This window comes from Pyxicephalus adspersus, chromosome 1 (assembly GCF_032062135.1).
Source record: "Pyxicephalus adspersus chromosome 1, UCB_Pads_2.0, whole genome shotgun sequence".
Lineage (NCBI taxonomy): Eukaryota > Metazoa > Chordata > Amphibia > Anura > Pyxicephalidae > Pyxicephalus > Pyxicephalus adspersus.
Window position 1 is genome coordinate 38,575,622 of NC_092858.1, and position 16,905 is coordinate 38,592,526.

At 35.8% G+C, this 16,905-nt stretch overlaps 1 protein-coding gene across 1 annotated transcript; it reads left to right on the forward strand.

Annotated features, from left to right (window-relative positions):
- Nucleotides 1-3,326: 3,326 nt before the first annotated feature.
- On the forward strand, nucleotides 3,327-16,647 carry AVIL (advillin). Its single transcript, XM_072398398.1, has 19 exons — nucleotides 3,327-3,426; nucleotides 4,399-4,473; nucleotides 4,829-5,025; nucleotides 5,717-5,825; nucleotides 6,699-6,809; nucleotides 6,903-7,108; nucleotides 8,119-8,197; nucleotides 8,307-8,405; nucleotides 8,885-9,038; nucleotides 10,180-10,280; nucleotides 10,891-11,028; nucleotides 11,306-11,464; nucleotides 11,928-12,107; nucleotides 12,704-12,849; nucleotides 13,281-13,425; nucleotides 13,688-13,876; nucleotides 15,047-15,115; nucleotides 15,786-15,917; nucleotides 16,076-16,647. The coding sequence occupies exons 1-19, from the start codon at nucleotides 3,361-3,363 to the stop codon at nucleotides 16,187-16,189; spliced, it is 2,469 nt and encodes an 822-aa protein (XP_072254499.1). The 5' UTR covers nucleotides 3,327-3,360; the 3' UTR covers nucleotides 16,190-16,647.
- The last annotated feature ends 258 nt before the right edge of the window (nucleotides 16,648-16,905 follow it).

The following is a 16,905-nucleotide window of genomic DNA, read 5'->3' on the forward strand; positions in this document are numbered from 1 at the left end:
CTGCTGAGATTGGTGCCATTCTATTACAGTAATTTATAGTGCAAGTCATAGATCTTATATATTTCCTAGGAAAAACATCCAAGCCTATAAGTCCCTGTTCTGCAGAACTCTCTAACTGGTGCATGTTCTACTTTAGCTCCAGTTATCCCCCAGTCCTAAGATCAATACATTTATTACATAAATTATGGTGCATTTGTGTCGTATACTGTCTGTATCAGCACCATACATCTTTTTATCCTTTCCTGAGTTTATTTAACTACATTAACTGATATGATATGATATGATGCAGGAAATCTCCATCTGATTCAGTGCACAACGCACATAAGTGTCTTTTAGGCCTCAGCTAATATAATTTACTTAGTTTTACCCTTATTATTTTTTGCATCTTTTGATGATAACGTGTCGCATGATGATAACGAGTCACATACAGGGGTATAACAAGACTTTATTACACTAATTCAGGTAATTGCACAAAGCAATACCAGATATCACTGCAAGACAATCTTTACGGTAGCAGACAGGCACACAAACGACATCCATCATTGTACTGTAAATTATTATCTGCAATAGATATTGGGAGACTGTTTATGTGTGTGTGGCTTAAGCTGCATACTCACATCAGATGATTCTCACCCATAATGAATGGTTGGGCTCGTCTTTGGTGAATATCTGACGTGTTCAAAAGTTCCCCAGCATCATTCACTGGTGAATGAATGAACTATTGATCAGCAATGACCGCTGTTTATTTCTATAGAGAACAGAAAATTGGGTTGCTGATCGCTTTTCTTCCCCCCTCCCCTCTCCATTGAACAGAACAGCATTGTGTGTACAATGCTTGTTGGTTTATCTGTCACTGGAAATGATCATGAAAGATCATTTCCAGCGAAAATTCTCTGACATTCATCAGATGTCTGGGCAAGCCTTTAGCAGCATGTACCATCCTAAAAATCTGATCTTCTAAATAAAACACTGACAAATAAAAAATAATATTGATATATAGATAGGTGCGGCATATTGCAAAAAGGTACAAGTTCATTTTTATAGTTGATCATTTTAATGATGAACATGAAAAAAATATAAAGGTATATATAGTCTAAAATGTTGGGTGCTGATTTATTAAGGGCTTTTGTTGATGGGCTTTTGTTGATGTCTGAATTGTTTCCCTCAACATACAAGTCAATAGGAATACAACTCACCTGTCATTGTTTGTACTTCTCTATTATGCAGATTTCTCAACTGCAATTTATTGTTCATTGCTTTTATTATATGTTGGCACTTTATAAATAAAGTGTAATGGACCTCCAGACATGGCCCTTAAAATTATTTTCTTTGGTGGGTTATTATGGCTAGATTGGGGAAAGGTCAGTATCAGACTGGCTGGAGGTGGGGATGTGGGGCCAAAAAAAACATAGGATAACTGCACTTTAAGTGAAGGCTATTCTTTAAACTGTACAGTCTTATTTATACCCTACCACACACATAAATACAATTGTAGTTTTAAAAATAAAATATTTTTTAAATGCATTTGGTTGAAGGTGTTAGCAATACCAGTTTCTGCACAATGGGTTTGCTGCTTCTTGTAGCTGAGACAATAGTTGTCCTCAATTACTCGAGAATGCCGCTGGACATTATTAGTGATATATGAAGGATGAAATGACAAAGACATTTTAGAGACTTGATGATTAGTTACATTTTACAACTAAAATGTGACTAAAATATTTTCAAATGAAACATCAAGTTACCTTAACTTTGCATACAAGAAAAATAGTACATATCATTGTCGTTGTGTTTTAGTAATGGGGGAATGGGGGATATGGTTATGGTACCACGTCCCGATAATCACAATTATACACTATAAATCTTAGTAATCCTAGTAAGCTCCTTCAATCCACCAATTTAAAATTGCAATATTTATTAACTTTAAACATGCTTGATATAAAAATAATTTGAATATTAAAATCATCACTTTACACAATTGATATATCATAATCAATTATACAATTAATTCATTACAACAGATTTTTCTCTAATTTATGAAATTCTCTTGAGATTTTAATGTGCCCTGTTCTTGATGCATTTTGCATCCCTAAAAAGGATTTATAGTGTATCACCGACATTGTGTTGCAGATGGTATAGTCACCAAGCTTACATTGCCGCTGTTTTTTTCTGCAGTACACTATTTTTGGAAGCATTATTTTGATATTATATCCCCTCGCTTGTACTATAAACCCTGATCACTGGAAGTAGCTCCTCAAGTCTTCTCTGGGCAAATGATAAGGGACATGATAAGATGGAAATGCTAATATAGAAGGGCTGCCATTTACATATTGACTGATTATTGGAAATTTATTCCTGCTGTGTGATCAGCTCTCTTTTATTAGGATATTGTCTTTTACAATATGTAAAGTAATCTTATACACTAATGATTTACATTACAAGGTTTAAAAAGCATTACATGACCAGTTAACATCTTTCTTTATCTTCTAACGCCAGCTATTCTTACACACGAACAACACAAAGCTTCATTTGAGAGCATCAACAGTTTACACCCAGCAACGTTCTTCCAGTCTTAAGACTCTATCCAAAAACTTATTTCCAGTACTTCAATAAAAATAATTTTTAGTGTCTCCAGATTATGTGGATTCTGATGAAATACAGAAAAAAGGGTGCCCTAGAACCATGGTTTAAAGGAATTCTTTACTGCCCCTTAGCCCCTTTACACTTTCAAATCACGCATAATCCCTCTCCAGGCAAATAGTAAACCACTGATATATATGCAGCAGTTACAAACAATTCTGCTGGTTGAGCCTGCGGTAACAATTACAATGTCAATCTATTGTAGCATTGCATAAAAGATTTTGCAAATTGGATTTTCACTTATTTAAACTTCTTCTAATGGAACTTGCATTGGGAGCAGCAAAACGTATTTCTATACCTAGACGGTGAGATCATTTTAGTACCTAATACTTATAAATATAGTTATAGTTCAAATGACCTCTTTGGCAGCATTTAAAGGCGCAATTGAAGAATACCTATACCATGTTGGACATTGGATAATATTTACCTGATTTGCATTTATATCCCATATTCATAGGAAGCATAAATATATCAAATACTATAGAAAAATTCTGCATCCTACATCTGTTTTGTTCCTCATGTTGTAATAAACGCTCTGCTGCAGTTTCAATGTAATAGACACTCTTAATAACTGACAATTTATATTGATTTGTTTATTAGAATATTAATATGAGATTTTTTATTTATCTAATACAATTCAACTTTTGTTCCTGCTTGTAAATAACTCATGTTTTGTGTCACACTCTCAGGTCTCAGCAGTGCATGTAAAAATTCAATACAATTATGGCGCTCGCTGGTGCGTTCAAGGCAGTCACTAAAACCCCAGGGCTAATTATTTGGAGAATTGAGGTAAGTAGAAATGTTTGCATTACAATTATACAAATACAATTGTTTTTTTTAAACTTCTGTAAACTTTTGTTTGCTATTTGATATTGTTAAGCATGCTGGGAAGTCACCAAATGGTTTTCATCATTATTAACATTTACATATATATTATGTTTTTACTACCATTTGTGTTATCTTGCTGTTAAGTACAAAAGAGCTCAGGGAAAAGGGTTTCCCTCCCTTCTCAAACACATCTGTCTATAATACAGCAGACAAACTACAAAAAAATATAATATGATTTATTGTATGTATAGATCTTTCTTACAGATCATTCCATGCACTTTTAGTAAATGATTTTTAAATGCAGTCAGTAAATTTTTACTGGTATTAGCATTTTGCAGTCACCTTATACCTGAGCTCAAAGAGGGTAAGGGAGAAGCAGTACAAGAAGCAATCAGGTTACTTGCCAAATCTTGCTAATAGGAAGGGAGATCTGGCTGAAACAGAGAGATAACCCCAACTGTCTACTGCTTCTTATTTTATTTTCAATGGGTGGGGGTGGAAGGATTCAGGTGCTTTCGTCTACCAGGCAGGACTATGCTGTTGGACAGAGCATTGTATATTGCAGAATTGGATAGATAAAATAATTGTTTTATTAAAAACAATGTTTTTATAGGTTTTTAACAGTATAACTTTAACATAACAAATGTGCTTACGGAGCTCTCCAGTGCTGAATAAGTGTATTTAAAGTTCACCAGTAACCGGGTAAATGATACCAAATATTTCCAATGATTTCATTTTTAAGTATTATAAAGTAAAAAGAAATGGGCATGCACCAACCCTTCTGATCATATTGGTCATGAATTGCAGGCAGAGGCATGTAGGTATCCTAGTGAGTCTTCAGTCTATCTCTATTCCATTCTCTATACTCTTCAAGGACACGTCATAGGCATCTCCTGGTCAAAAGTAATATGTTATTTTTCTTCTTATCTTTAGAAAATGGAACCGGTGCCGGTGCCACAGAAAGCCCATGGGAACTTCTTTGAGGGAGACTGCTATCTGCTCCTATCTGTAAGTGTCTGTACAACCTACATACAGAACTGGCCTTGGCCTGCAGTTTTATGCAGTGTGCTGAGCAGGGATGAGAAGTAAAAGCATAATAATCTATATATACACAAATTACCTGGAAGTCAATATGAACAATAGGCAAGGCTCAAGGTAAGCAAACACTAAATAGTGCCAACAAAGCTCTTACCCAGAGATCACTACTCTGAGAAAAAGGCTGAAACCTAATGCTACCCCAAGGCAACTGCATGCTGTTGGTTTTCTGCCAATATTTTCTTTTTCCATTTTAATAATAAATAATTTGCATTTCACTGTAAGAAATGAAAACATTTATTGATTTTATTTTTTTTAATACTTTTAGACAAAAAGCTCTGGCAGTTCCCTGTTATATGACATCCACTACTGGATTGGTAATGACTCTTCCCAAGATGAGCAGGGTTCAGCAGCGATATACACCACCCAGCTGGATGACTATCTGGGAGGGAGCCCTGTGCAGCATCGGGAGGTTCAGGGATACGAATCAGAAACCTTTAAGGGGTACTTCAAGCAGGGCATCATGTAAGTACAGACAGGAGCCAGTATAGTCCTGGTAGACAGTGGAATTATTTTTGTGTGCAGTGTAAAGCCCTAACTCTCTAACGCAAGCTCAGTTTTTGAATTTTGGAAAGGGAGGTGGGGGGAATCTCCCATACTCAGTGAACCAAAAGACCCCGACCACCTCCACTCACCTCCCATTATAAACCTTATTACTGTAGTTACCTCTCCTTATTGTACATTCACTTCTGGTGCTAATATACTGTACATTATTGGACGTGGAAAATTATGCCTGATCCCATCACAGTTACAATAAAACAAGCTTAAAAACAATAATGTACACAACAACAATCCATTTCTTGTATTATCACTTGAGTACAATGCAAAAAACACACATAGATAAGTGTAGCAGGGACATGGGCTGAGATAATGCATCTACAAATAACAACACGTGTGTGGAAGTGATCCGACAATATCAGTTATACACAAGAACTCATCCATTGAGCAGTACAATATTTATTATAGTGCCTTTCAATACACACAACAAAAGATGATAGGATTTCATGGACCAAATATCAGTGTTGTCAGAATAGAGATTTATATTGGTTTTATTGCACAGATGTTTGTTATTAAATGTGTTCTGTACTCTGTAACTCTCAGTGAAGTGATCATACTTAATGAAATGTGGGTCTAGAGTTGTTCTTTACTTTTTCAGTTACAAGAAAGGGGGTGTTGCATCTGGCATGAAACATGTGGATACCAACACATATGATGTGAAGAGGCTGCTTCATGTTAAAGGCAAAAAGAATGTCACAGCTACCGAGGTAATCCACAGCACCCACCACGGTCTTGGTTTTGTCTGTAAAATAATGTTCTTATAACAATGTAGTTTAACAGTGGTCATAAAGGGAAAAATTCATAAATTTGACATTTAGCAAACATTCTTTGGTGGATAGTCAGTCACTTTCATTTCAAACATATCTACCTGGAGGACTCTTCACCAGAAAATGTTTGCTGACTATCTGATTTATGATTCTTATGTTTGTTGAATTCTATTTATATTCATATTACTTTATAGTTTATTGTAGTCTAAGGTAATTTCAAGCTTACCCGGTGTTGTATATCTGTAACTATATATAGATAATTTGAAATATCAGTACACGTAACTAAAAATGTAGCTGTATATTTAAGTCATGGTGAATTTTTTCTATATAGTATACATGGTAGACAGGAGTATTTCTATATAAATTATGTCTAAGTGGTTAGCTGTAATTAATATTACACAGTATTTACATGTCACCGTGCTGCCCTAATCCCAGATTGTTTTCCAATGCCTTTACATAACATGGAATGCTTCTTATTTCTTGTCACCTTTGTAAATAGCAACTACTTTCTAGATGAATAGCCATATCCAATAACAAGTTCTCATTCTTCAGCAATATGTATAGAAAGCAATCAGAATTCACTGTCATGTAGTTAGACCAGCATGCATTGATCGATTGGATTCTGCTTGCTTTATGTGGATAACTGCATTTAGGAATACAAACTATTTATTAAATGATGACTTTTCAATACTAGCAAAATAATCTATAGGCACTTTTTTATGGTTTTGCATTTTATTATTTATTATATTTTGTGTTTTAAATAGTTTATAATCCTAATTTTAACCTACTGAATGGCAATCTATACATTTACAGGTGGAAATGAGCTGGAACAGTTTTAACCTTGGTGATGTGTTTTTACTGGATCTGGGGAAAATGATCATCCAATGGAATGGACCTGAGAGCAATAAAGCAGAGAGGATGAAGGTAGCTGCTTTCAAAATCGTTGACCGTTTCACATCACTTATAAACAAAAGTTCAGTGGGTCCCAACATGGTCAGCCTTGTTTTTGTTTGCTAGGGTATGCTGTTGGCCAAGGACATCCGTGATCGGGAAAGAGGGGGCCGATTGGAAATTGGGGTGATTGAAGGAGACAATGAGCAACCATCATCTGAGTTAATAAAAACTCTTTTCAACACACTTGGAGAGAGGACTCAAAACATTGGTCCAGGGACTGCTGATGAAGTTGCAGATCAACTACAGAAGTCTAATATCACTTTATACCAGTATGTAATGGTTATGTCATCCTTTATCTATTTAACCTACCAAAGAATACAGCTGTATTTTACTGTAATAACTGTATGTAGTTTGCATGTTATCGAAATAGTGTACTTTGGAACACTGTGAACAAAGGGACGTACAGAATATAATCTGTGTAGTAAAGAACATCTTAGATTATATGTTGTAAAAAAAAGGAAAAGAGCCATTTACCATCATACTTGAAAACTAATATCAAGCATTTATTAGCATAGAATAGGAATAAAAAGTATTATATGAAGGTCCTGTAACAACAAGTTTATGGTATATTCTGTCAACTTCTGTTCCTCTACTAATACTAGCAGATACTACTACTAAATACTAATGCTACCTACATACATCAGATGTCAGATGGCTGTGCACTCACCACCCAACACTGAAGACTTTTTCAAAGAATAGATTGTTCAAGGCACATACATGTTTGTTTTTTATGGCACATGCAATACATTTTGCTTAGGGAAGATGGGGAATTTCAGCTGGTCCACTAAGAATGACTGGTTAAATAATTTTGCCATGCAGATATAAGGTTATTGCCCAAGCCAACCCAAAGTAGCCAAATCACATACCTATTTTTACATCCGTAAGCACCTGTAATTTCCACACCCTGCACACATTTTTGGGAATGTATTTAATCTGTATTGCAAGGAGAAGCAAGAAAGTTGATGGCACCCAGTCTTAGAAAGTGCAGGATGGGGGATCAGAAACATGCTGTAATGTGCACATTACATGTCATTCAATCCTTTAGTCCTCTTCATAGCTAAATGTGGAATAACTCTTAGTTGTTCTTAAACTGTAACATCAGCACATCATCCAGAATTCATATTTATTTAATCAGAAATTCCTGTAGTTTTGTCATTTTCAATAAAGTAATGCTATTGGTTTTTTTAATTTTTTTTTTCAGTTTTTTCATATTACTATATATATAGTATTAGGTCAAATCATTTTTGGAATTCTATAATAAATTTGATTTTTTTATTAGAGTTTCAGATGCCGGTGGACAAATGGAGGTGACAGAGATAGCTACACGGCCATTAGTTCAAGACTTGCTAAATCACCAAGTGAGTGCAGACTGAGGAAGAACATAAAGGATTAAAGCCAGAGTACTGTATTATAAATTGAGATTTTCTCTGTTACTTCTGCACATTGAAATCTCAATTTTCTCTTTAGGACTGTTACATCTTAGATCAAGGAGGAATCAAAATATATGTCTGGAAAGGAAAAGGAGCAACAAAGGCTGAGAAGCAGACTGCAATGTCCAAAGCTTTGGTAATTATATAAAGTATTTGCATATTCCTCATGAGATAAGGATTTGTATTTAGGTAATTATTCATCATAACTTCCAAGAAAGTCAAACATAATAAATACATAAATATGTGAAGCTTGGTTTAACCTCATAAATATTTACCCAAATTCAATTGATTTAAAGATTCACAGATCATATAGGCATATTGTCTATGCAGGGTAACAGCCATTGATGACGGAAGGTGGTGATGGTCAAACTACTCTTTTTCTTTGGGATTGCATAGTCTTTCCCTTCTTCTCTAGACTTTATCCTGATTCTAGAAATGATGTGATGAATCTGATGTATCTTAATATACTATCACCATTACTTTTTAAACTCATCTTGCTTCCTAATGCTTCCCGTGGACACTTACTCCTAGCCATCTATTACTGGAAACAGAACATTAGTAAATGCATATCTGAGATGACTGCAGTAGTAATTTTTCCTTTATTGATCTGAACAGGAATTCATTAAATTGAAATCATATCCGCACAGTACAAACGTAGAGACGGTTAATGATGGAGCTGAATCTGCCATGTTTAAACAACTTTTCCAGAAGTGGACAGTCAGGGACCAAGCAGTGGGTTTGGGGAAGACTTTCAGTTCCAGTAAGATTGGTGAGTAGAGCCCCCAGCAAAGTTACCAATTTTAAAGCATGGGAAAAAAAAAATGTTGCAAGAAAGGTTGATATCAAAGTGAAGCACAACAAAACAGAGCAAACATGTTATGTGAATAGCATTTGCTATTCATAAAAAGTACAACTATTTAACACAAAGCAAGCATATGTTGCTTTGCAAACAAGGCTCCTCCAGCCAGAAAAATAGCAGCTGCTCACGTTGATATCTCAATCTGCAAATACCAGTTGTCTGGCTGTCATGTTGACCCTCTTGCATTGCTCAGTGACTCACAAACAGAATTATAGTCATCATAACAGTCTAACACCTAAAATTGCAAAATAAAACGTCAACTTTCAACTTCCACTTTCTGAAAATGATTACTTTAGAGAACAGAAATCTGTGGCACTCAATCCTTTCTAGATATCCAGAACCTATATTACCTTATCATGTCTAACAAATACGTGATAGTGCTGCTTCTCAGATTCCCATCATTGAAGTAATTACATACTTTTCCAAAATATTTTTTTGAGAATTTTACAAAATAGAAAAAACTTTGTTTTTTTTTTACAGATTACTGTGCCATAGGAAGATACAACAAAATACAAAGTAATCAGTACTTTTTCCAAAATGGAGTTATGTACATATCAAAACTGCATAAAGAAAAACAATGAAAACATAGCACTGGAACATGCACAACTACTGCATATGTAATTATATGCATTGGATACCATTTCACACTTACTGATATTATATAACCACAAGTTCTTAGTCCAGGAGTACTTACTCCAAAATATTAATAAAATATATTTGAGATAGAAGTACAAACAAACACATTGAAAAAATCTGGGCATTTGTAATATTTAAAGATGGTTTTAAATAAAGTGACCTTGGGGTTAAATGTTGCCAACATATTTGCTCCATCCACACAAACTTGCTGCAGGCACTAAGAGTTCTATTCTCCATACCAAGTTTAATATTTACTGCATTGGCTCATAAGTGACTCCTAGGTGAGATATTGGTGCTGGATTCAGAAAGGAACAAAACAAGTTGGGAGGATTTTGTTTATAATTTTCTGTCAAAACACTAGACATTCATTTTATCTGAAGAGGCCTTTAGATTTTTCATCCATGTGTATTTGCAGCCAAGGTCAGCCAAGAGAAATTTGATGCTTCTCTACTCCATGCAAAGCCATCAATGGCTGCTCAGGAACGAATGGTGGATGATGGAAGTGGGAGTGTGGAGGTAAGTGGGCTGATTTTACCAAGGAAATCTCCACATAAACAATATGTACTTACTATATTTAGAATTCCATATGACTTGTCATATCTATTAAAGCTTTTCTGAATATTCAGCTACAGATAAGCCAGGTTGAGTTTTGAGGCAAATTACATGTAGGAGGCAGTCTGTGATATAAGGCCATTATTTTTTTGTAGTTTTTAGAGGTTCATAATAGAGGAGATGACCCACACACCAGGGCCTAGTTAGAAGTTAAATAAAATTTCCCACATTTAGCAGTAATCAGTAAAAAATACCATTACAACAGAGAAAGATCACAAATACAAAAACTGTGCTTCATCTTTTTTTGCCCATCAGTGGTGGACGTAGCTAAGAGTGGACCCCTGTGCAATACTGGCTTGGGCCCCCCTGCTGAACTAACTTGGGGCTCTTGCTGGCTGACGATTGTCTGGGGCTCTTGTGTAGCAGCACTTCTCTATGTCCACCCCTGTCACCCATTATGAAATGAATTACAATAGTAGGTTTACAATGAAATTCTTGGGTCATGGGGCCAAACAAGCTGATCCCTAAACTGGCATGGAGGTTCAACGGAATACTAACAAAGATGTTTTCCTAGGTGTGGAGGATTGAGAACTTGGAGCTGGTTCCAGTAGAACCTAAGTGGCATGGTTTTTTCTATGGAGGTGACTGTTATCTGGTGCTGTACACATATCAAGTGAACAAGAAACCACACTATATTCTCTACATATGGCAGGTAAGCATGGCACTATTGTCTGCTCACAGAATTAGCTTGTCACAATAATATGTTTTTTTTAAAGATTTTTGGCCAGTTACCCAAACCCAAATCATTTTGGTAACAAGCAGTCTTTTTTTCTGAGCCTTTTTTGTAGAAGGACATATTCATGGCTTTTTGTAATAGATTGTCCATCACCTGAAATCCATATAAATGTGTCCGTCTCTCTTGTAGCATGCTTAGAAGAGTTGTCTAGCTTTTGTCTCTCCCAATGCTTATGTTGTTCTCTTACTGGTAGGGACGCCATGCATCACAAGATGAGCTGACTGCTTCTGCCTTCTTGGCTGTACAACTTGATCAAGATTTTAATGGAGAGCCGGTACAGGTGCGAGTGTGCATGGGGAAAGAGCCTCGACACTTCATGGCCATCTTTAAAGGAAAGTTGGTTATATTTGAGGTAAGTGTTCTACCAAAATCTGTTATATTAACTAAATGCCTATATTCACTTTGTAGTTTTCTGTTTTTTCATCTCATTGTTGCTGATATTCTCCAGGCTCTTTGCAACCACTTTATCCTAGTGCAGCCTTGAAAACAATGCGTGGGAACAATGCATTTTGCTTTGCTGGTCAGTGGGAAGAATGTCAGCCTTAGCCAAAGAGATCATTGGTGTCACTTAAACTGACCTGAGAGGCGCAAACTGCTCATTGCTAGAACTCCCGGTAGCTGGCCTTGCAAGCATTTTACAAGTAATAAAAGCTCTTTATTGTTGCTGGAGAATTGTAAAGAAGAATAAATAAATAAAGCTGGGACATGCTCTAGGAGGGAACATAGGTTTTGGGGTATCTTGAGGGTAATGTCTGGGATACACTATAATCAACTGATTGCTTTGCTTAATCGTTGTATTCTCTTTTGCTGTGCAGGGCGGCACATCTCGCAAGGGAAATGAGAATCCCGAACCACCTGTCAGACTTTTTCAGATTCACGGCACAGAACCTTCCAATACTAAAGCTGTAGAAGTTTCTGCATATGCGTCTTCTCTTAACTCAAATGATGTTTTCCTGCTAAAAACTCAGAATGAGCACTATTTGTGGTATGGAAAGGTGAGCTTAAGATTACTGGGGTAAAAAAAAACAATTTCACTAGCAATTTGAAGATAAAATAGAGGACTTTTTTTTTTCTGTTCATCCAGTCCTAGGACATATACAGACCTACCAGGTGTACAGGCTAGGCTAACACAGCTAGTAATCTGACTTTTTCCTCTTCTGTAGTTAAGCTTTAAAGTTAAGGTTGCTTTACCTCCATTTTGTGATTGGACAATGAAGGAGCAGAAATTAACCCCTTACACTACTCTCTCAGTATATTCCTTGTCCATGTATGTGTAGTCAGTGTACCTTGACCACTAGTGATGCCTCTTCCCTGCATGTCAGCTTCAAGTCCAGGGGCTGCTCTGCAGGATAATAAGGGGGCCTGATTTCAAGTTAAATTGAAATATATTTTTTATCACCTGATATTGCATACATACCTGCATCAATGTTTTATATCTGCCCAGAGTCCCATTTTTACAACACCTCTAACCCCTTTCAGACTATAAGAAATAAATATTGTTGAGTTCTTTTTGTAGCAAACGTATGTAAACATGTTAGACACATCTAAATATTGCTAATCACAGATTTATGCATTCTTATTTATCTCACAGGGGTCAAGTGGAGATGAAAGAGAAATGGCAAAGCAACTGGCAGCCATTTTGTCCGATGGCTCCGAGGAGGCTCTGGCAGAGGGACAGGAGACTGTACAGTTTTGGGAAATTTTGGGAGGCAAAGCCCCATATGCCAATGACAAGAGGTATAGACTGTTCATCTGGTTGCTTACTCTTAACAGTTTACAAAATTATACTTCTTCCTGCATGATACTGCTACTGAATCATACTCTGCTGCCCTCTTCCAGTTACCCTTATTGTTCTGACCTTTCCTTTTATTCTGGTTAGAATTTATTTTGATTACATTTTTGTCTACATCCAACAAGTTTGTGGTACTAACAATTAGGAAAGTTGGTAGGAGTGCATAGGTTATGGTTGGTGGAACATTTTGTTTTCTTTGACTGTTTTCTTTGAAAAAGATTCTGAAAATGAAGGTGGTAACTCAAATTGGGGGCAATATAGAGGACATCATATAGGTCAGTTAGAAAAAAAAATGTATAAAGTTAAAAAAAAGTTACCATTTTAATATTTTACAATTCAATTGTATTTCTATTTAAACTGTGAATTTTACCACCAGGCTTCAGCAGGTTGAGGAAGATGTTCAGCCTCGGCTATTTCAATGCTCCAACAAGACTGGACGCTTTATTGTCACTGAAATAACAGACTACAACCAGGACGACCTAGACCCAAGTGATGTCATGCTTCTGGACACATGGGATCAGGTTAGAAAAGACTGCCAATTATGTATCTGGACAGGTTTATAGCAGAGATATTGTTCATAAGTCAGTTTTAGTACAGAGTAAACGTCAGTTAGAAACAGAACAGTTTATTTACTATGTAAGTGTGATCATCTACCTTCCTAATGAATTATATTAAATATGTGGATTAATTGATCCAATGACTGGCTGGTTTTATTCATTTACTAAAGACCACCTGTATCCAACAAAGAAATTACTCTTTGACAGAATACATGTTTCCCTTCAGATATTTTTGTGGATCGGTTCTGAGGCCAATGATGTTGAGAAGAAGGAGGCATCAGCGACAGCTTTGGATTATCTAAAGACTCATCCCAGTGGTAGAGACCCAGAAACTCCCATCCTGACTGTCAAACAGGGATTTGAGCCACCAAACTTCAGAGGGTGGTTTCTGGCCTGGGACCCACTCAAATGGAGTGTAAGATATAATACACCTAAATATTTTCCTTTTATTATAGATTTTAATGTATTAGGTATACACAAGCATTTTATTTAAAATTTTACAATACATTTTATGTGCAATAAAGTGTAGCTTCAGGCCCATGTTTTATTAACGCATAGATCTCTTCTCAAGTACTAGAAAGTAAGGAAAAACAACTATACTTGAGTGCTTTTGTTAAGCAAGCAAATAGTGCCCATGTTTTTGGTTTATTACTGCTTTTTGGGTGACTGGATTACTTTGCTAATAAAAGGATTTTTTTAATCCAGTATTAGGGTAACCAAACTAAAAAGAAAACATATACCGCAGTGTTTAAAAAAAAATACACTTTCTATTTCATAGTTTTTTTCCTCTGTGCAATCTGTGTATATGTTCCTCAATATATGGGCCTGCACCGATTTTAATGAACATCTCATTGTTTGGCTGTACTTGTTACTTCTCAATCTGTCCCCACTGCCAATCCAGAACCAATCAAGGTATTCCTGATCAAGCGATTAGTATGTCAGCTCTGCCGTAGTGATTACTTGGAGGATGGACACTTCCAAGTACATTGTTCAACTATATAGTGCAGTGCAGTGTTACAGCCATACAAGCAACACTCAGGAGAAGACAAACACTGCTTGCGTTTTTACCATAGTCAGAGCTTTCTGTCCCTTGCTTGTGACGTAGAGGAACCATCTTATTTTGTAATTCCAAGACATGATAAATGCATTAAACTAGAAGTGTTTTATTTCATTTGCACCAAATCCATAAATAATTGGAATAAACAGATGATTTATAGTGACAACAAATTCCTAAACAGGTGATTTATGTGGGCATATGGACAAAGTATTAATCAATTGAAAAGGGCTACATCACAATACTGTGGATGTAAAACTGGGCAGAAAATATATACGTAGGAAGGCGCACAGTACTTGGACATTGTAAAGTCTGTGACTGTCTTGTAAAACATGGATATTAATAATCTAATTCACATTGTAAAATAATTAGTGAAACATTCCAAATGTGTGTTTACATCTACAAATTATTCATTTGTAGGCAGAATCAATCTTTCTCAGTGGTCAAATTTTACATTTTCAATATTTAATAAAACACATTAAAAAAAGGGCAACCAACAACATTTTTTTGCAATTTCCTTTTTTCCTGTAGAGTGGCAAATCTTACGAAGACCTGAAGAAAGAACTAGGTGATGTTGGAGCCATAGAGAGAATTACAAAGGTAATGTTCCTCAAATTCTAAAACAGGTTCATTCTAATTCAAATTAATAACTTTGTCACATTACCTGCTACAGGTCAATAACTAAACTAAAGCCACTGGATCTGCATGACACCTATTATTATCATCATCATTCTGTATTTATAGTATACAGGGCCAACAACTTACACAGCTCTATACAGGTTTATAGTCAAGTCACTAATTGTCCCTTGCCCTCAAAGTTGCACACAGTCCAATGTCCCTAATATAGGTATAGTTAATTGTCCCTGCCATTGTCTAAGACAAATTTAAAAAAAGGAATCTAACTAAACTATCAGTATGGTTTTGGGATGTAGGAGGTATTCCAAAAGCCCAGAAAAAACACGCAGGGCCTATTGGAGATTCCACCCTGAGATCCTGGTGCTACAGGAAAAGTTTGAAAGCCACTATGCCAAATATATGTCAGCTCAGATTTCCTGGAGTAGCATCAATTGCATCCATAAATCTCCAGTTATACCATTTATTTCATACATAGTTTTAAAACTATGAAGAAGAGTAAAGTTCACAAGTAATCACTGATCCATGTAGTTTCAGTTGTCTGTATTTGTGGACAAATACAAAAGAGAGAATATATACAAAGTCTGCTGCATGTACAGTTCAGCAAAGAATATAGTAATTGTTTTGTGTGTTACAGGAAATAAATGGAGTGGTGGTGTCCCCCATCACTCCGACTCCAAGCGGCACCTATCAGTGTTTTCCCCTTGATGCTTTAAAAGGGAAACAATCACATGAGCTGCCAGAGGGTGTGGATCCTGCAAAAAAAGAGGTGAGGTTATGGGATAAATGGAGTGAGAACAAGCTATTTTTTATATAAAAATATTTATATATATATATATATATATATATATATATATATATATATATATAGAAAATCGCTGACACCACCATTCTTCTAACATGTTATTTTCTGTTTTTACATTCCAGGCTTACCTCACAGACCAAGACTTCCTTATTGCGTTTGGGATAACCAGGGGACAATTTTCAGCTTTACCAGCCTGGAGACAACTGAGCTTGAAAAAAGAGTATGGACTTTTCTAAGCCTGTCATCCACATTATGCAACCTTACAGCCTTGGGCATTATTTACAAACAAAATGTCATCATTTTACACACTTTTTGCTGTCAGGCAGCACCGAACTAAGTTGTGTGAACCTAAATATCATTAAAAGATTAGGATGCTACAGCCACTACATACCTCTTATGAGCTGCAACAATATTGGTTGTGATATACAAAGCACCATGTAAAAAAATACTATCACATCTTTCCTGAAGTGTCTCAACTCTGGGCTGCTGCTTGACCAACATTTCAACATTTCCCATCCCTAAAAGTTTCCAGAATGCTTAGCAATGCTCTAAAAGCACTCCCTGTAAGTTAGGCACACACTAAGGGCATTCCCTTCTGCCTTATTATATGTAATATACAGGATTTATTATTTTTCAGTTTTATAGCCTGATATTTTTAAGGTGGCACACAAAATAAAGTTTATTTGCAATGCCTTTTCACTGGAGCAAAAATTTGATTTTTTTGATATGATCAATGTATTTTCAGCCTATCAACAGTTTTAGACATCACAATTAGAAAATAAAACCATAAAAATAAAAGCCATATGCTTTTGTAAAAACACAATAAAACACCTGATATCACATATAATACATTTATAATTTTTCCATACTAGAAATAATAGGGGGGTTTACTTATTTATTTGCCTTCTGTGTCTTACTATGAAGATATACCTTTCTTAGACAGCTGTCAAGG